General features: G+C 37.7%; 3 protein-coding genes across 4 annotated transcripts; 1 reads left to right on the top strand and 2 right to left on the bottom strand.

The window, feature by feature from the left end:
- Positions 1 to 11,460: 11,460 nt before the first annotated feature.
- LOC110855468 (RCC1 and BTB domain-containing protein 1) lies at positions 11,461 to 14,548 on the bottom strand. 2 transcript variants are annotated; one of them, XM_022103876.2, is made up of 8 exons: positions 14,172 to 14,548; positions 13,407 to 13,795; positions 13,251 to 13,319; positions 12,601 to 12,951; positions 12,404 to 12,528; positions 12,234 to 12,349; positions 11,792 to 11,922; positions 11,461 to 11,714 (listed from the first exon to the last, which is right to left on the bottom strand). In XM_022103876.2, the coding sequence occupies exons 1-8, from the start codon at positions 14,404 to 14,406 to the stop codon at positions 11,571 to 11,573; spliced, it is 1,560 nt and encodes a 519-aa protein (XP_021959568.1). In that variant the 5' UTR covers positions 14,407 to 14,548; the 3' UTR covers positions 11,461 to 11,570. The 2 variants fall into 2 exon arrangements, with proteins under 2 accessions (XP_021959568.1, XP_035712018.1); XM_035856125.1 differs by having other exon boundaries at positions 12,234 to 12,340; positions 14,172 to 14,545.
- A 161-nt stretch (positions 14,549 to 14,709) lies between these two features.
- On the bottom strand, positions 14,710 to 17,179 carry LOC118437157. The gene is made up of 4 exons (XM_035855990.1): positions 17,013 to 17,179; positions 15,512 to 16,915; positions 15,268 to 15,407; positions 14,710 to 15,163 (listed from the first exon to the last, which is right to left on the bottom strand). Exons 2-4 carry the CDS (start codon positions 15,810 to 15,812, stop codon positions 15,050 to 15,052), a joined length of 555 nt encoding a protein of 184 aa, XP_035711883.1. The 5' UTR covers positions 15,813 to 16,915; positions 17,013 to 17,179; the 3' UTR covers positions 14,710 to 15,049.
- A 570-nt stretch (positions 17,180 to 17,749) lies between these two features.
- LOC118437262 lies at positions 17,750 to 19,261 on the top strand. The gene is made up of 3 exons (XM_035856180.1): positions 17,750 to 17,964; positions 18,129 to 18,229; positions 18,320 to 19,261. The coding sequence occupies exons 2-3, from the start codon at positions 18,179 to 18,181 to the stop codon at positions 19,259 to 19,261; spliced, it is 993 nt and encodes a 330-aa protein (XP_035712073.1). The 5' UTR covers positions 17,750 to 17,964; positions 18,129 to 18,178.
- The last annotated feature ends 1,294 nt before the right edge of the window (positions 19,262 to 20,555 follow it).

Here is a 20,555-nt window from a genome sequence, read left to right as displayed (position 1 = left end):
AGCGCTTAAAAATGAAAATATGGATCCCGTGTAATGATTATCCATAATAATGTAACGTCCACAAAATAGCCAAACTACAATAAGGGGAGAACCAAAAATCCGAGTGTTAAACATTTTCAAATTTTCCCCATTTACTTGGCCCAGTAAAATAGCATTTGTGTGTATGAAATCCAAGAAAATTTCCTCCATGCGTGTGACAAAAGATTTTCCATGCTTTCCCACCTGTGCTAGGAAGCACATGCCGAAACATGATATCACCAGTGCAGCCCACACAGCATCATTCAGCGGTAGCAAGAAAGCAATCATGCCTTCTAAAGCCTTGGGGTAAGGGGTAACCACAGAAAATTTCACCCATTCATAATCCAATGAAAAAAGTTGATAGAAGCTGTTTTTTCTTGTCAGCATAAACACGCCGTATGCCAGAGTACCTTTCATAAACAAGGATGATACAGGGTTACTTGAGAGTTCCATTGAGAAGTTAAGATTTTGAGAAAGGTGTATAACTATGCAGTTGCCCTTATATGTATATTTATACAATATGTAACTAGGTCCACAATTTGTTTGGTTTAAATCTGACTTTTCCAAGACAAGGACACTCCTCTAGTGTAAACTAGTATTTTCTGACCACCAAACTTCTTCAATTTCACGAAATGGTATCGTTCTAAACCTCACGATAGGCGAGTAGATGCAAGCTATGCAGGGTATGAAGATTTCTCCGGGTGAGGTGAGACTGCAAATAACAAGTTTTGATCTACCTAGAATTTTTTGATTATCCCTAAAATTGAGTGGATTCAATGGTTCGTCGGTATGTTGAAATATAGAAGTTAGGTTAAAATAGTGTATCACAGCAGGGCGGAAGAAATTGCTTATCGGCATACCGTTCCTTTTCTTGGAATTCATTGCATGACCCATATCATTAAATGCAACCGTTAATGGCAGGCAGTGGTGGCCGAGTGGTCATCACACTGTGCTTCAAGCCGAATGGAGGTTCTGGGTTCAATTCCCAGTACTGGCAGAGAGTTTTTTCCCTTGTGGTTTTCCTCTCTGACTTGTTGCACAGGTCTGTGCGGTGTCCATTGCACTACGGGCACCATAGTTAGGAACCTGTGACCATCTATTTCTCACTTATGTGAGGTTTGGTTCACTTGTAATTCAAATGTAATGGCTAAAATTGGGAATCAATAAAGACGACCTTTAATCCACCAGAACGTGCGTGTAGGAAGATAAAAGCGTTGTACGTTCCCAATACCTTATAAGATGTGAGGTCGATTTTAATCTGATTGTAAATCCTGGGCGAGTATGGATTGCTAGCTAAAATATTGTAGAAATAGAAAGGGGGATCCTCAATATGTTGGGTATTTTCACTCCATGTCAATAATTGAATGTTACAGTCACCAAAATAATTAGGACTTGACCAGATGCTTGTCGCAAAGACTTGAACATGTAGATTAGATACGATAATTATGTATAAGATTTGCCACATTTTGGCTAGACAAAGACGGCCGCCAACTATTTCAAACGTAGAAGAAAAATTTTCCCTAGGGGCTGTGAGACTTTTGGGATTTCAGTGCAATGGGCTAGAGAAGAACTTCTGTGGACACATATGTAGCTCTGGAACGGGTGGATGAAATTACAAGGTTCTATTTTTTGAATTCTTTGCATCCAGACATCCATATATTTTTCGAATTTATTCGAAATTCCAACTTTGAAGTCTGGAATTTCAATTTTTAATAATTGGTTTTTATTTATGACGCAAAAGGTATGTGGACATGCTCGCCGATTTTATTGGCCACAATTGTTCATATGTTGTAGATCTGTGGTAGTAGAACAATTATTAAATTACCGTTACAGTCGAAATCGGCCTATGCGACCTTGTTTATCGGCTCAAAATATCGAAATGTCAAGTTTCATAACCGCACAAGTGGGCTATCGATGGAAAGGTAACCGCGAAGGGATTGTGAATATATACACTTTGTTGGATCTGAGATCCCCCTCTATTTAGAAGCTTAGAGACAAAAAATATTTCTGAGTTTTTGCCAGTTATTGCCATGTTAGCTCCCAAGCTACTGCTGAGTTAAATTGTGGAAAATCAGACATTCTCATTAACCACCTCTTCAGCTTCAAATAGATTTGAAGTTTGTCATTACACAAGGACAGTGTAAGGTGAACTAGGGGTTGACCAGATGCTTATCGAAAAGACTTGAAGATGGACAGTAGATATGATAAGTATCTGTGAAATTTGCCCCATTTTGTCCATTTGATATTGGTTTCTACTCATGGATATTTTAACGTGAAGTACAACTACTACGTTGCGGGGAACGTACATATATTATAAAGAAATTATATATTTTTAAGTACACATTATATGTTTTGAACTTTTCCTTTGAAAAGTTAAGTAACAAAAAACTGATTATGTACAGTAGTTTTGGGAGGAGCGGTAAAAACAGCGATAATACATACATTTATTTACACAATAGGCATAAGCTATTCTTATATTTCGGTACTAGTGCCCTCACACCCGTCGTAGCTAACAATGGAGAGGTGTCAGGTGGTTATCGCCAATGCGGACCGGACTAATTTTAAATTGTTCAGGCCCAGAAATAAGCCCACCCGTATTCTTTCGTTTTTCTGAATGGGCATATTTACGCCCGTGGCGGAATTTTCAAAAATAATTTCAGCCAAAATCCTGATTTTTAAAAACGCTGTAACTTTTCGAATTTTAGCCCGATTTCAAAAATTGAATACAATTTGTGTTCAGAATTACTTCCCTGAAAATATAAAAATTCATTTTCAAAAATTTGATTAATTTAATATTTTCATGCCATTTCCGAGTTTTTAAAAATGAAAAAAATGATAATTTTTTGAAAATTAAAAAATTTTGAAAATGAATTTTTATATTTTCAGGGAAGTAATTCTGAACACAAATTGTATTCAAATTTTGAAATCGGGCTAAAATTCGAAAAGTTACAGCGTTTTTAAAAATCAGGATTTTGGCTGAAATTGATTTTGAAAATTCCGCAACGGGTGTAAAATTCCCATTCAGGAAAACGAAAGAATACGGGTGGGCTTATTTCTGAGCGTGAACAATTTAAAATTATTCCGGTCCACATTGGCGATAACCACCTGACACCTCTCCATTGTAAGTACTTAATAACTAACTCCCGACAATTAATTTGTGTTATGAAATGTTATGCGCAATTTATCTAGATGCATGTAGAACAGTCCTGAGTACATAAACATGGTTGTAATCGAAATTTATGTGCATATGTACAGATATGTACATAGGTATGCGTAATATGCAGCAAATTATGCACTCAAGCTTTTCAGATTACATATGAAGTAATCTGAAGTTTATGTCTAGCTTTATTAGTTTATTTTTGTCCACAGTTTAAGAAATTAGGCGTTCCATATGCATATGTACGTTCATACATGTAATTTTCCGCGAAGCTTATTGCCAGCCTGAGAAATACATTTTTGTCGAACATGAATACCTATGTATGTAAACGTACCCTTGCTTCAACATTAACTAAGGATACCTCCTGGGCGCTGAGATACTTTTCTAATTTTTCGGAAATTTAAAAACACGCTCGAGGAGAAATTCATTGCATTTATGGATGATGTTCTTCTTGCCTAAATGCGTTTCAGGTGCAAAATTAATTTTCATTTTCGTTTTGAAGTTTGTCACTTAAAAAGTCGTTATGCATTGGTACACATGGTACACATTGGTACATGGGTAAGTACACATGCCAATACCTCAAGAACCCGGAGGAGTGGGGCAAATTGCTTACTGATGAATCATGAATCAGACAGATACCAATTAATCCGACCAATTAAGACTAATCATCTTATTTACTTGGAACCAATTATTTATCTTTCCCAACTTAGCAAATAATTTCACTGTCATGCGATTTAGTGCGACGTTCGTTACTTCTTCATCAGTCAGTCACCTTAACAAACTCCTTATTTTAAAGTATTAATGCACATTTTTTTTAAATGTTGAGCATAACGTTTCTCCCGCATTTGAAGCAGCACGTTAGACTTGCCCGATTAATTTGCTGCCTTCCCTTTGAATGGGGCCCTTACACGGATAATCTTATTCCCCTTAAGGGGAAATTGCACAGAGTCCTTGTCCGAGGGCAGATGATGTTACAACTTGTGCATACAATTTGTCAGCTAATTTTCACTGCGGGATCGACACGTTCGACAAATACCAAGATGCAAACCATGGTTTTCACCAGCATTTATGTGACCGGGCATTTTCTAAGGTGGAATTGGCAGTTGGACACGGTTGCGATGGAATTGCTTAATTCGTTTATTAATTTCGAGAGGAAATTTTTTCACGGTAAGAACTCGCAATTTTAAAAAATTGAACGTTTTGGAAACAATATGTAATAAAACGATTTTTGCTGGTTGATATGTGATTATTTTGGACTAAAAATTATGGGGCTTACTTGTCTCGTATTTTAATCCTTGTATTATGGGAATTAATTATATCGATTTTTAATTCCTAAATTAGTTGCACAAATCCACCACAATCTTTAATCCTAAAATTATGGGGCTCATTTGTTTTGTTTTTAATTCCTTGATTAAATGGCTAAATTTCCTTGTTTTTAATCCCTAAATTATGGGGTCAATTGTCTCATTTTTCATTTTGTATTCCCAAAATTATTAAGCTAAATTTTCTCATTTCTTAATCCCTAATGGGGCTATATAGTCTGGTTTTTTTTTTAATTTCCAGAATTATATATTCGTCTCTCTTTTTTAAGTTCGCAAATTAAACTTAACCAAACTAGCGGTGTATTTTTAGGTCACCATTTCAAGAAGTCGATTATGGATTTGCTAATGTCTCTCGTACTTCCGATCGTCATCTTCTCGTGTTTCACGATCCCCATATTTACGACTTGCCTGCTTTTGGCGTTTCCATGCCAACCACCATTTATTGGCTCGATGTTGCCAAGTTGTGCAGAAGGAGGGGATGGGATACAGAACAAATGGATGAAATTGCTCATCGCGATATTTGAAGGGTACATGTTCTACCAAGTGACCGTGTCTGGAGCCTTCTTCATTACGCAAGTCATGATCGCGGGCTGTCTCAGTTTATGGAATTATGTCAACATTTTGAAACAATGGTATGCAAATTTTATGCAGAATTTTTTAGTAACATGTAAATAATGCCGTAGCCGGTAGCAATGTGAATATTTGTTACTGGATGTGGTAATTTACATATTTCAGTCTTTCCAAGTAAAGTAAATTGGCCACAAAATCCAAACTTTGTGGACAAAGTTAAAAAGATTAAAAAAAACTCCCGGTAAAGCTTGTCACAGAATAGTTTACTTTATACAGATGAAAATATGCTAATCAAATACTGCGGAAATTAACACAACCATTCGTAACTTGTAAAATTTATACGTATTGTAAAATATAATGATTTTGCAATTTTTTGCAAAGTAAGGGGGTCTCCTTGTTCTAACTAAGGTTGAAATAATTTAAAGCTTAGTTTCCTTAGAAATGTGTGCAAAATTGTGCTAAAGGTTGCAAGTTTACAGAATTTACAAAGTTTTCAATGTCACCAAGGACCACGTGATATGACGCATTAATGTTTAATACATATCGTGAATCTGTTTTTACTTAGGACTCAAACTCACTCCTGCAAGAAGGGTGCACTCCTCCAAGCCTACAAATACTTCCGGGTTCTCGAAATGCTAAACAACAACTGTATCCGGGCACGAATGTTCCCCGTGGGAACGATCGGCTTCCCAGCCGTACAATTTTTCAGTGGTTACGTCTGCATCAAGTTTCACTCGACCATGTCCATCTTTGCCGTGGGGGTATTTTTTCTCCTCTATTGTGACGGCGTTATCTTAACAACGGCCACTTTCACGACGGCGGCACATGTCTACATCAATTCTAGAGAGTTGTTAAAACGCTGGAAAAGTGGGTGGGGAACGAGGAGAAATTCAGAGCTGAGGAAAACCCTGAGAGCATTTGGTCCCTTGAGGGTACGGTGCGGGACCAATTTTGTGGACAATAGTACACCCCTGGTCATTCAGGACATGTGCACGAGACAGACGGTGTCAACTCTGATAATTTCGAAGGAATAGTTGAATACCACATACATAATTTTGGAATAAGTAAGTATTTACATAAGTACGTATGCAAACTCTTGGAAATTCAGTACCCACTAAAACAATACCAGGCCAAGCGTACCCTTTAAATGGACAAGGAAGTATATTAAGCAATATTTAATTTTGTAAATATTCATAGTTTCGTATTCATATTTAGATTTTCTAAATTTATCAGTTTTGTGTAACCCATAAGCAGGATATAAATATGTATAACTATTACCGTGATTAAACCAAATTATCCGTCTACTATTAATCAATTCCAATTTGTATGAATATATGTATACACATGCATAGCTATGTAAAACCACTTTGTTATACCTTGTAATGCTTTATACAAAGGGGATGTCCATGAATTAAGTCACGGTTGAGGTGGATGGAGAAATAAGAGGCTAATTTCCGCCATATGTTGAAAGGGGGTGTCAGATGTGAAGAGAGGGTCTGACAAACTGGGATTTTTGCGTGACATAATTTATGAACGTTCCCTAGTATTTGCAGTTACGGCAGAAACCATAGTTTTCCAGAGGTGACACTATCTACATACGTTCAATTATCAAGGTTAAATCAAAAGATCAATATGGATTGTAAGGTATTATTGTTACAAGTTGCAAATAAACGGTTTCTTATTTATAAAGTAATACTTATCAGAAATATATTTAGGTATAAGAAATATTTGGAGTTCATATAAAATTTATATATACATTGGGAAATTTGTCCCAAAATAGTATTCATTTTAGTGTAATAATTAATTCGTAGATTTTTATTTCATTTCAGGATAATTTTGTAAATTAGTGTAATTTAACCCAGAATCAGTTGCCACGGAAGCGTGGGGACAGACAGAGGAACAATGTCACTAGGGTTATTCTATGTGCTTCTAATAAGCCCCTCCCTATTCAAGGGTAATGTCCCCACCGCATCTGCGACCACTGGCCAGATTACATCTATTCATAAATAGGATACAATAATATATTTGCTCTGTTTCATGAAGTTGTAACGAAAGTGGAATAATTAGTAAATATTTTTGTGCATATGTTATTAAATGTGTATCTAAGATGGCCAAAATAAATAATTTGCACTGTTTAACGTATTTGTTGCCAAGTTGAAATATGTTTGTAATTAGTATTACGCAAAACTAAAAGTGCATTAATTCAAATCAAGTATAAAAATGGAAATAATGACCTGAGTTTATCATGAGAAACCAAGACGAGTTACATTTACGGAATTTTTTAAATGGAGATAGTTTGATGTATAATTTTAATTTTAACCAAATTTCTGCAGTTATCTTGTTCCATCGACTCGTCCTACATAATCAAATCGCTTACGGACGACTCCACCCCAATTGAATCAATCTTAAACTTGGACACTCGAATGTTATTTGATTCCATGAAACGTATGAAATTTTCCCGAGTTCCTTCGCCAAACTGGAACAAACAATCAGCAGAAATGCATATGCATATTGTAGCAGGTAAATAATTATTATAATTATAAAGGGTCTTAATTCAATTCGTCCCGACTTTTTCTAAATATTTGAAACCTTATTATGGCGAATGTTATAATGACCATGATTAGTACTTGTCTTCATTTTACGCATTATAAAATTTCAAAGAAAATTAGTAACGTGGTTGAACGTTAAGACTAAATGTGGTTTTAGCCCAGAAAGGCATCATCGGGACAAATTAAATCAACACCCTTTAGAAACTGCATTATTAATACGAGTACTCGCGCCAACTCATCACACTCACCTCCTCTCGAGAGTGATCTTCCCACGTGTTCACCTCCAACTCCTCCAAGTTCGGAAATGCTGTCTTCAATCCCTTCAAAAGTTTGGGATCATGCATCCCGAAAACCCCCAAAGTCTTCACGTTTTCCCAAATCATTTTCTTTTCATACATAACTTTTAAAATTTCTTCGACACGTCTCGATCCCGCAAATATCGTGCCAATTCTGAGCGATTTCAGCGCAGGCAGTCCTTCAATGTCTTCCAGGGGATCGTCCTGAAAAATGTCGATCATCTCGTTCTGGAAGTTTTTCAGTTTCAACATATATCCTGGTAAACTAAATCTGGTTGGATTCGAATTTTTGAAGTTAATCTTGCGTTGATGTCCAAAATCTTGGAAGCGCTCAAACCGTAAGGTGACAAGTTGGTCCGCAACCGGCGCCAACATTCGGGAGAGTTCGGCGGGATTAAAATCTGCCATGGCGTCGTCCATGGGGCGGCGTAAATTCAGCGAAATTGACAAGGAATCTAGAAACTTCGAATTTCCAAAATCTGCACAGAATCCCCACGGGATTGTGACCTTTTTCAAGTTTGGCGCGGCATGGACAACCAGCTGAATCAGCGTGGTAAGCAAGGGGGTCACCCCCTTCTCACAAACGACCTTGAACAAGGTCATATTTGGTCTTGGCAGTAACGGCGCTGGTAAAATTGCACCGCTGCGGTCAGATTCAACCTCGCCGAGGTAATCCGTAATTTCTAAGCGCTGCAATTTGGGACAGCGCTTCTTCAAAATTTCAAAAATTACGTGTAAACAGTCTTCGAATTGGATGGAAATTTCTAAGAATTCGATCCGGTCGCTAAATTTGTCGCAAATGTATATCATCCTGTAAGCAAAGGAATTAATGAGGTGAGAAGGGTCCTCTCCGGGAAGTGCTGAGCACGTGACGTAAATCCGTTTCGCGAGTAGGTAATAGGATCGGTGGCACATTTCAAAAAAATTGAGCACAGAATTTTGACCGATCGCACTGTCGCGCAAGGCTATCGCGAGTCTCGTATTTGGAAGGCAAAGCACCATATCGTCCTAGAATTGGGAAACTAGTCGACAACTTTTCAACGCAGTGCAGGGCTGTTTTAATATTGCTGTCAAAATCTGGAAAAGTGAATATCAATTTTTTAAGTTAATGCAGTTGGAACATTCCAGAAGGACCTCTCCGATATGGGCCTTAATTAATAGAAAACGGATTTTTGGGGAAAGGTGAGATTTCTGAGGTAGGGTGAGGTTTTTGAGTTATGATGAGATTTCTGAGGCACGATGAGAATCTCACCGTGCCTCAACAATTCCCTAATATCCATAAAAAACTCATTTTGAGGAAATTCTAGAAATATCTATAAAAAAATTCCGTTTTTGGGGAAGTGAGACAAATTCATAAAATTCTCTGAAACGTCGAAAAATCTAAAAAAAATACCTAAGCTTTTTTGTCACCTTAATAAATATGTATACTTTTGCCGGTCAAAGAATTTATATTGTACATATTCCTGATCATCATCAAAAACCCGACATTTTGGAGTATCACATTCCCCATCGGAAAGGGGTTCTTCTGGTTAAATTAAGCCATAAAATTATTTGACTTACAAGTGGATTACTTAGGGCGACCTCTTGCGAACTTCTTTTTCTTCGGGATTCCATTCTTCGCCAGAGTTATGTAAATAAATAGTTGGACAGACAACTGACCAATATTTACCTATTGAGTAATATGTATGTAATTGTAACACACTTTAACATCATAATCCAACACTAATTTTCGAATTTGCAAGGGCTGTACATGTTTAAAAATGTGGGATGAATGAACCAATTTTTCACAAATAAAGAGTTACCACGGGGGGGAGGGGGGTGAGGGTGAGAGCGTTAATTTGGATCCAAGCTGAATCCTGAATCTAAATACTTTGAAATGTTCATTACTCAAAATTTAAATATTTTCGTTACATCATAATTACATACAATTTTACAAATTTCGGAAATATTACACATGTCTAATGAGGTTTTGTAACCACTTACACCTTACCTTTCCTGTGACGATGATGGATACCCAGATTTACTTTATTTTATTGAAATAACTGCAAATGAAGATATAAAATTTGCATTTAAATTAGAATACTGCCCACTATTCGCTGGCACGGCGCACGTTTTGACTAAATCAAAATCCCGGAGAAGATTGGAATCCAATTTACACATGCATACGCACATTGGAGCATACATAAAATACGTGGTCGATTTTGAGGAGGGTGCATCGGTCGGTACATGTGTAGAGGAATCTAGTCAAATCATGCTAGAAATTATGTAAATTTTATATATACATATATGTACATATGTATGCAATGTTAGCATTTAGGTAACAATTTGCAATGCAATGTTAAATACATGAATTGGTGCAATTTCAAAATCATTCCATTTGTAGGTGACATGTTTGACCGAGTATCAACATAGCCATGCTAAACTCTGCCGGCTGGTGCTGGCTGTCGGACACAGTTAGGAACGTGTAGATATGTATGTATGTGCATATTTTCCTTCTTTTCGTAAGAGGACACCACACGCACAATTTGCTTCTTGAGTGCGGTGCGGATATGTACTATCCTCGTATGTATTTAGGCGTGTCACCTCATTTGCATAAATCTCATTATGCCCATTTTCGGCGATGTGGGCTTTCCATGTGGAATAAACTATATCTCTCGTGATTCGCGAATGCGTCAAAATATGCGAAAGAGGTGACCGCCTATAAAAATTCAACAATACATGTCGTGTCTCCTTTCGCACGAATACGCCACTGCACTTCTGAAGTTTTATTCATACTCTAAATCCACGTAGGATTGAAGTTTTACAGATAAGAGAATTCTGAGAACTACGCCACTGCCAGTCTCAGAGTTCCTCGTCAACATGATTTGAATGAATTTGAGACTGGCAGTGGTGTAGTTTCTCAGAATTCTGAATTTCTGAAAAAGTTCAATCCTGCCTGGATTTAGAGTATTTCCTGCCGGCCATGTAGGAATAGATACAGAATTATTTATTTCTGTCGCCATAAGCAGCCCGTGTTAAACCTATCTACCTTTTGAGTAACAATAAATCGTTGCAAAGGAAATGTAGCAAAGCGGTGAAGCCACACGAGGTGGTCATCGCACGTCAAAATACTGTGGATTATCAACTTACAAAGCCACCTTCGAAACTAATTCGTACTTCAAAGGGGTGAAAACACACATCAGGTAAAGAATAGCCAGTTGGAAGTTGAAACACAAATCCTGAGACAAAATTCAAGTGAAAGTTATTCATTGCGTTTTTAAGCATACTTTTTCCAAATATTTATGACCTTTTGTCCCAAATTTGATTAATTAAGCTGATGACGATGCAAAGACAACAACGAAAATATCAACGGAAAAGTATGTTATGTTAACTAATTTAAAGTACTTATCGATGAAAGCCAGAACCCTTGAGTACAATTTTAAAAACATTAAATATATTCTTAAATTTCTTTACGATAAGGACACATCTACATATTTGAGCAAAGTCACAATTTCTAAAATTATGAAAATACGCACGACTACTATTTGAGTTTTTACGATAATTTGTCGTTTTTCCAAAATCTTTAATGTGGCAATTATTGATTTATTATTATGAACTCCTAAAAACATGTAACATAATCGTTTTTAAATTATGTTAATAATCTCATAATCTCCAACTATCAGTAACGCCGAAGCATCGCTAACGCCATTTTGTTGAGGGCTTCCTGTCCCATCCACTCGATCAGGTCGGGAAGTGATGACTTCGTTAGGTTCAGACGGACTCGATTGTCCAGAATAAATTTGAGCACCTTCCCCTCCAAATTCTGAAATATGTACAAAGTCCAAAATTAAGCACGGAATTGGTACAACAATAAGATAACGTATGTAATGTATTTAATACCAGAGCATTGGCGGAGGCAGCGTTTCGAACGAGGAAAAAAGCATTTTCCGTGTTAATCCCGCGCATCAAAATCTTCTCACAGTCTCGCGCAATGTTCGTGGCGCAATAAGAGTCCGCTAACTTCATGAGGTCTTCAGAAATAAATTAGTTGGGGTAAAAGTTAACAGTAAGATGATTCAAAAAACGCGTATATTAGGAAGAATCTTGCCCATGTCAAGCAGATATGTCAAATCAAGATTTTTTGAAAATAAATTTCCGAGGAACTGACAAATATGGAACATTACAATTTGTAATTTACAAATTCACATTGTCAAAAACGTCAAATTTGTTTAATATTTAAATGCTGCACAAATTTGACATTTTTGGCATATTGATAATTGACATGATGTCAATATATAAATGACATGACGGTACATTCACTCCGATTTCAATGACATCTTACCAAAAATGCTTTCGTACTTGTACTCCGAAAAAGTGACCTTGTCGTGGTACAGGTAGAAGAGGAATGCTTCGAATGTGACGAATTTTGTGTCCTTGATCTCAATCTTGCTGTAAAATCTGTACGTATGTAAATCAATCATTTAAAAAAACACGCATTTTTTAAGTACTCACGATCCTGCAGTTTCGGTCCACTCGTTGCTAAACATTTTCGCAAAATAATCACTTCTCGATTTCAGTATCAATTTGTGCGCCGTGATGGTTTTCCCCTCCACGGAAAAGGTCACGTCGACATCGTCCTGCAAAAAAGTGAATGAAACGTTACCAACTTTTTGAAATTTTCCATCCCCAATAATTTTAAATAAAAAAACCTTGGTTTTCCACAAGTTGGAAATTTCCCGACCCAACGTGCCCTTCTGGACGGGTCTCATTCGACTTGGCATCCCAATCGTGCGGTAACTTTTTTGGTAAAGTTCGGCAAAATATTCGTCCAAGGAACGACATTTTAAAGATGTCATCAGCAACATATCCGACTCCCCGGCGAGACGGGTTCCATTCTTAAACTCGATAACCAAAACGTCCTCCCAAAAGGCTGCGATGTCCTGGATGTTTGTCAACTTTGGGTACGACGGCCATACTGGATTCCCTTCAGATACCGTGTCGCAAACGTGCATCGTTTCTTCCTCAGTTAATGCGTAAATGTGCGTCTTTGTCGCGGCTATCTGTATGCAAAATTAAAAAATATTACAGTGACACCCGATGGCAAACTTACATAATTAGTATGAAATTTGCAAATGAAACGATCTTAAAATGCGCAGATTTTTGCATCCGAAGAGGAGAAAACAGGCATGAAAGTCAACAAATTTTCCAAATTTACTGCGCATTTTCATGCAAATAAATATCTCGGCCAAACCTGCATATTGGAGATCGTTTCATTTGCAAATTTCATAGTAATGCATTTTTTTTCAAATTTTGGACTAATTAAATTTTTTGCAAATTAACTTATAACTGAATTTTATACCTTTTTAACCGGTGTGCCGCGCATGCCAGATACTGATACCGCATCTGTATCATACTTCCACTGAAATATCTGCATATACATTTTAAAATTTCATGGTTGAAATAATTTCAAAATCATTTTCCAAATATCAATTTCCCTTAAACTAAACCTTATTACCTCTCCATCCTCACTTAACGCGAAGGTCATCCCGTCAAACCCGCACACGACGGAGATAAGCTCCTTGTTATCAAATTTTGCGTTTTTTGGGATCAAATTGGGTGAGTCCCAGTTGTCCGTACACGCCCCCCACTGGTAAATATCTCCCCCTGCGGTTAACGCCACGACTCGACCTTCTGCTAGGGCCACTTGCACTACTTTTTCCTCCTTCGTATGCATCACCACTTCCGGGCGACCAATCGAACTTGTCGGATTTACGGAGGGGCGACCCAGCTGGACGTAAATACTGAGATCGTTTTCTCGCAGGGTCGTGTGGGTGAAATTATTCCACCACGAGAAGAGTCGTCCGTCCTCCGTTATCGCGAGGCTTATCGGTCCAGTCACAAATTCTAAAAAATAGGACAGGAGTTATTTTACACGATTTTTTAAATTAATGGACAACATTCCTCAGCAAAATCGTCAACACCAACACATTTTGTTAATTTGACAGGCCTGGAAATTTATTTTCAAATTCTGGATGGCAAATTTGTTGTCAGATTAATAGAAATTTGATGAGTTCCTATTAATCAAGATAAGCAAGTTTCAAGTTTTATGAGGGCTTCGTAAACTTGCGATTTCCTCATTCAAAAAGTGTCAAAGTCTGGAGTGCACATATTTTTTTAATTGGCAACCACCTGTTCTACAAATTTGTCGACCAGAAGTATAAAATAAACTCCCAGAGCGAATAAATAATTAAAAATGTACCGATTTTTTGTAATTTTTTACCTTCCACCTGGACGTGACAAAGTTCTGGAATTTTTGTGATTTTGCACCCACCATCGTCTTCACGGAGGAAGGTGTACGTTTCGTCCGACGAGGTGACAACGAAGGCTTCCTTTTCGTTAGCGACATGTGCCAATTTCGCCACCTTTAAAATTTCTTCTCCTTCGAATCCCACGTCGCGAAATATTTTCCAAATTTTCAACTTTTCTGAAGGAATGGTGACAGGGGACAGCTCCATATTAGTGGAATATCACTTATCAAACGATAAGAATGAAGATGAAAGTTAACGACGAGAAAACAATTAATTCCTAAGCATCAGCGAAAACAAGGCGGACAGATCAGCAGGAAATTGTAATCGAGCCGGGCGGCTGCGAACTCTATGCCAATTCGAGTTGGAGAAAGTGAGACAAAAAATGCTGAGAAATAATTAAAATTATAATTAAATCGAGTTTTACATGAATCATGAGGGACCGTGCATAAATTATGTAACGCGAGCGAAGTTGTTTGATGGTCAACCATATATTTCCTGCAACTTTTTATTTTAGCACGATCCTGCTATTGTTTCCAGTGACGAAATTATATAAATAAATAATGTAATATTGAATTGAATGTATGACCAAATAACTTTTCAGAAAAATTATTGGACTTTTCTGACTAGTAATTAGGCTCATATTAATTGAATTAATGATCTCAAATTATAAGGAGAAACCTGGACGAGTAAGATAATGTTTTTTTAATAGACACAGTAATTATTCCAAGGCAATTTTTGCATATATGCATGCTGAACTTTTAGGTTTAAACTAACTTAATATTTTAGAACGAAATAGTTTAAAATTTAGTAAACGTGAGTCTCTGGGGGTCGTCTTTTGTCGAGTCTCACTTCATAATTTAATCTCAGACAGGGTCAGTCCATCTTGAAACATCTTAAACTTTGACACGTACATTTTGCTTGATTCCAGGAAATGTAGTATATTTCTCAGAGTTTCTTTACCAAACTAGAAACAAACATGAAATCGGGAAAAATGTGTAAAGATTTAGAGATAAGTAAGTAATATAAATTAAATAAGTTTACATTACAGGATTTACAGAGATAACTCACATAAAGATCATGAATGCTGACCAGGTCCACTTCATCCAACGCGATGAGCAATTGCTTAAACAGATCGAGTTCATTTTCGGCCAAGTTGTGTATCCTAGGATTTTCACACTCCATCATGCCAATTTCCAGAGTTTTCAGTCCTAAAAAAATGTCACAAAAAAATAGTACATTTTAGATTTTCTAAAACCAAGGCAAATATTATTTTACGCAATCTTTTGTAAATTTTGAAACCTAACGTTTTTACCTACAAACATTTCCCTAGTGTCCACCAGGACCTGAATGGTATCCTTAATTTGGTCCGGATAAGATGGCAGTTCGATATACAAATGTTTCGGGGCCCCCCAACCCCCACCGCAAGCGTTCAGCACGACGCCCAACTCCATCCCACTCTCGTCCCAGCGGGTGTCCATTTCTTCACACGTGATCACCTCTAATTTCACCAAATTCGGAAATGCTGTCTTCAATTCCTCCAAAAGGCTCGGATCATGCGTCTCCCAAATCTCCAAATGCGTAATGTTCCCCAAAACCATATTCCTTTCGCACATAATCTCTAAAATTTCTTCGACACATCTGGACTTCTTAAATATCGTTCCAATTACAAGCGACTGAGAGCAGGCAGTCCTTCGAGGTCTTGTAGGAGATCGTCGCGATAAATGTCGATCATCTGGATCTCGAAGGCTTCCAGTTTCGACATATTTCTAGGCAAACGGAATCTGCTCGGGAAATCAAACTTGTTTGGGGTATTGTACGTGCAGGAATTCTGAAACCTTAAGGTGACGAGCTGGTCAGCGACCTGACCCAACATTCGGGAGAGTTCTGTCGGATTAAATTCTGTCAGAACGACGTCCAACTTCCGATTTTCGTCCAGTGAGGTGGTCAAGGAATCGAGAAATTTTAAATTTCCGAAATCTGGATAGATTCCCCACGGAATTGTGACCTTCTTCAAATTTGGCGAGGCATTTACGACCAGTTGAATCAGACTGATGAGCGACGGGGTCACCGCTTCGGTAGCGTAGGCTTCAAACAGGGTCAAATTTGGTTTTGGAAGCAACACAGCTGGAGAAATTTCTCCAGTGGCTACGTCGTCATACTCGCAGAAGTCGTGACAAATTCGTAACTGTTTCAAATTGGGACAACAATTTTTCAAAACTTGAAAAATAGCTGGGAAACAGTCTTTGAACTCGAAGATAATTTCTAAAATTTCGATTCGGTCGGTAAACTTGTCACAAATTTTCATAATCCTGTAGCCGAAGAAATCAGTGAGGTAAGAGAAGTAGGGGACGTCAACAAGATCGCAACACGTGGCGCTAATCCGTTTCACGAGTCGGTCATCGGATGGGAAGCACATGGGGAAAAAGCGGAGCGCGTTGTTTTGACTGTTAGTCATGTAGTCCAGATCTAGCGCGAGTCTCGGATTTGGAAGGGAAAGGACCGTTTCGTTCCAGAAATGAGAAACTAGTCGACAAACTTTCAACGGGGCGGAGGCCTGTTTTAGGATAGCTGTCAAAATCTGGAGAAGTCAGAATCCACCCACCACTAAATTTAAAATTTGAAATTAAGTATTTTATAATAGTTAACGGAACCAATTTTTGGCCGGGAATTATCCTTAGGGGTGGCGTTATGTTAAATTAGTGGCGGATGTCTTATTCTGAGTCAAAAGATTTTGAAATTTACATTAATTTAGGATTCACTAACTTTACTTTAATTAGTACAACTTTAATTGATGTAATTTCATTTCGACTTACCTTTCCCTTTGAAGTTGATGATTACTGTTCAGCCGATATTAATAGTATCAATTCCTTGGAAATTTTTCGAAAGGTTATTTATCTTTTTCAGAATATTATAAAATATCTGCCAGGAAACCTCTCAGATTTTTTTCAGACTATTAATATTGGCTGAACAGTAGTCAGGTTTATTTTATTTTATTAATTGCAAATGAAGTTGTAAAACTATTGTGCAAATCCAAAATAAAATAGGGAGATTTTTATTTGTTATTAAAGAGAGCAGCTCATATGTTGACTGAAACAAGCCAAATTAAAAAATCCCGGGGCTACGGTTGACGCAAACTCACGCGAGGGCTTGCACAAATTGCGTGGTCTTATTTAAACGAGTGCAATATTGCGGTGCATCGAAGTCAACCGGATGGATTTGATTTGAATTTCGGCCCGCCTCCAATGTTAATCAAATGGGCACATGATTTTGGCGCGTAGAAATTCTTCGATTCACCGCAATAGTGGACTTAAATCAAGACAGAAAATTTGTTGATTTCCAAATTAAAAATGTGTTTGGTACCAATTTGCCGTGCATGTTTGTCTTGATTTAAGCCCACCGATGCACCCTCGTTAAAATAAGACCACGTAATTTGTGCAAGCCCTTGCGTGAGTTTGCGTCAACCGTAGCCCCGGGATTTTTGAATTTGGCTTCTTTCAGTCAACATATGTGCTGCGCTCTCTTTAATAGAAATCTCACTATTTTATTTTGCATTTACAAAAAATTTACGTTTTTAATTACAACTAATAAAATAAAATAAAATAAAGCTAAATATTCATCAAGTTCAAAGGTCAAAGGTAAGTCGAAATGAAATTAGAGTTAATGAATTTTGAATGAATGCAAATTTCTAAATCTTTGATTTAGAATAAGAGCCTTATTATAAAACGTCTTCCACTAATTTGGATCTATACAACGCTCCCCCCCATGGTAATTCCACTGACCAAAATGGGTTCCGTTAACTATAAAATTAAAATTAAGATTAAAATTAAAATTAAGAAATTTAAAATTTGAAATAAAATATTTCAAATTTTAAATTTCAAATTTAATGGTAGAGTGGATTCTGGTTAAACTATCTTATTGTTACTCAACAGGTAAATATTGGTCATTCGTTTCTCCTAAAATTACCTTACCTCTAAAAAAAATGGAATCACGAGGGGAACGAAATGTGCAAGTCGCCCTAAGTAATCCAATTGTAAGCCAAATATATAAGTATACAATTTTAGAAATAAAGTATTAAAAATACAATTAAAATAACTTACCAAATTGACATTCACTATTCCAGATTTTGACAGCAATACTAAAACAGGCCTCCGCCCCGTTGAAAACTTGTCGACTAGTTTCTCATTTCTGGAATGAAATCGTCCTGTCCCTGAAAAATACGAAACTCGCACTAAATCTGGAGTATAAAATGAACAGTGAAAACAACGCGCTTCCCTTTTTCGAAATGTGCTACCCATCCGATGATCGAATCGCGAAACGGATCAGCGCCACGTGTTGCACCTATTGGGACCGATTTGAGCCCCCTCACCAGACTAACTTATTTTCCTACAGGATTATGCATATTGGCGACAAATTTAGCCACCAGATCCAAATTTTGCATATTTGCATCGACTTTGAAGACTGTTTACATGCGGTGTTTCAGATTTTGAAAAATTTCTGCCCTAATTTGAAACAGTTAAAAATCACTATCAATAATGATTATGATGACAACCTCGCCGGACCAATTTTGCCAGCGGCGTTGCTTCCAAAACCAAATTTGACCCTGGTCGAAGTCTACGCCCTGTCAGTGGTGACCCCGTCGCTCACCAGTCTTATTCAACTGGTCGTCAATGCCTCGCCAAATCTGAGGAAAGTCTTAATTCCGTGGGGAATTTATCCAGATTTTGTAAATTTAAAATCTCTCGGATCCTTGACCACCTCACTGGATAATCGGGAGATGGACGCCGCTCAGATAGAAGTTAATCCGACAGAACTCTCCCCAATGCTGGGTCAGGTGGCTGATCAACTCGTCTCCTTGTCGTTCGAGGTTAGGAATCATTACGGAAGACAAGCCAGGTTTGATTTCGAAAATTTTAACTCAACCAGATTCCGTTTGCCGAGAAATATGTCGAAGCTCAAAACCTTCGAGAACGACATGATCGACATTAGTAGGTATCTATCTGCAATTATTTGCCGCTTTTCCTCTGACATGTCAAAGGTTACAGCGACTGTGGGGGTGGTTTGATAAGTGGTTTGATAAGTTGTGGCGGAGCGGAGGGATGAGAGGATGCGTGAGTTGTTGTTGGTGGTGGTGGTGGTGGAAGGGAGAGAAGGAGCGAGAGCGAGTGAGAATGAAAACCCGGGTCAGCTGAGTGTGGATATACGCATAAAGTGTTCTTACGTGTCCAGGGTTGGGAAGTTTATTCTTCTGTGGTTAAACGGAGGTCGATGGAAGACGGTGGACGGTCGATAAAAAATTTACACGATCCACCCGCCGTCTTCCACTGACCCCCTAGCCACAGTCTGCTTTGCTTTGAAAGATGAAGATGCCCTCTTTGATTTGATGTTGGTGGCTAGGAGGCGAGGGCTGAGCAAAGCAGACGGGAGTTACGCGCCGCCCATCTCTTGTTAGCTGTAAAGCAACAAGAGATTAGTAATTTTTTCGAAGAAAAAACTCAGCTTTTTTGAGAGAAAGCTGAACAATAAACTTACATTTAGCTTAGAGATGTCGGGTCATATCTCGAATCCTGGGTTTGAGACGGCGTTGGAGATGGAAGATCATTGCCGATAGAATAACGACAACGACGAAGATAGGAATTGACCACCAATCTATAACAACAGAACTGTGGGGCTGTTAGTACATATTTGATTTGACAAGAGTTGAGCGCCGAGCTTACCATGAAGGACTGTTGTCACTAGCTGATCTCGCGTAGAAGAGAGAACGATTGAGAAGTTCGCTACATTCTTCGCCTTTACAGGCGTGGTCGATGACAATTCCGGTTTGTTCATAGTTTGAGCAGGCATAGTTGTTTGATAGATTTGTATAGAATAGTTTTAGAAATATGGAAGAGTTTCCTGTACATTCTATACAATAATCGGCGAAAGACCGATTTGAGCAAGTGGCAGTTGCAAAAAGTATGAATAGTAGAAGAGCCATTTTTACAGATTGTTTATACATCTTGGACAGCAGCTCAGAGAATTTAATGAACTGGGTTTAATTATTTTTTTGTAGTGTTTTAGAATTGATATATCGTTCTGTACAAGGTTGTTTGAATATTTCGATTGGAATTGTCGTGTTGTTAAGCCACGGGATTGAGCATGTAGCCAGGCTATCACCCAAATTCCGCAGTTGCTAGTAGATGAGCTTTGCAAAGTTTTAGAACTGGTTTCGATTATTTTAAATGTCGGTTTGAATAAATATTTTTCAGGTAAATTATTATAAGAATCAAAAAATCTAGCCACGATTTGGCCGTTGTGCCTGAACACGTTGAAACCACACCAGTGAATACCTGGCCCCGTACTTATATCAGTATTTATAA

This window comes from Folsomia candida, unplaced genomic scaffold (genome assembly GCF_002217175.1).
Source record: "Folsomia candida strain VU population unplaced genomic scaffold, ASM221717v1 Fcan01_Sc012, whole genome shotgun sequence".
Classification (NCBI taxonomy): Eukaryota; Metazoa; Arthropoda; class Collembola; order Entomobryomorpha; family Isotomidae; genus Folsomia; species Folsomia candida.
The sequence above is the reverse complement of the archived record's forward strand: the minus strand, read 5'-3'. Positions and strand labels throughout refer to the sequence as shown.

Excerpts from the sequence above, each read along its gene's own strand:
- LOC110855468 (XM_022103876.2), bottom strand. The coding sequence starts at position 14,406 with ATGGAGCTGTCCCCTGTCACCATTCCTTCAGAAAAGTTGAAAATTTGG. Across the intron at positions 11,923-12,233 it reads CAAGTACGAAAGCATTTTTG|ACCTCATGAAGTTAGCGGAC; the intron begins GTAAGATGTCAT and ends TTATTTCTGAAG. Across the intron at positions 11,715-11,791 it reads CTGCCTCCGCCAATGCTCTG|AATTTGGAGGGGAAGGTGCT; the intron begins GTATTAAATACA and ends TACATATTTCAG.
- LOC118437157 (XM_035855990.1), bottom strand. The coding sequence starts at position 15,812 with ATGTGCGAAAGGAATATGGTTTTGGGGAACATTACGCATTTGGAGATT. Across the intron at positions 15,408-15,511 it reads CACTAGGGAAATGTTTGTAG|GACTGAAAACTCTGGAAATT; the intron begins GTAAAAACGTTA and ends ACATTTTTTTAG. Across the intron at positions 15,164-15,267 it reads TCAGCATTCATGATCTTTAT|TTTGGTAAAGAAACTCTGAG; the intron begins GTGAGTTATCTC and ends GTTTGTTTCTAG.
- LOC118437262 (XM_035856180.1), top strand. The coding sequence starts at position 18,179 with ATGGAATCACGAGGGGAACGAAATGTGCAAGTCGCCCTAAGTAATCCA. Across the intron at positions 18,230-18,319 it reads TCGCCCTAAGTAATCCAATT|ATTTTGACAGCAATACTAAA; the intron begins GTAAGCCAAATA and ends TCACTATTCCAG.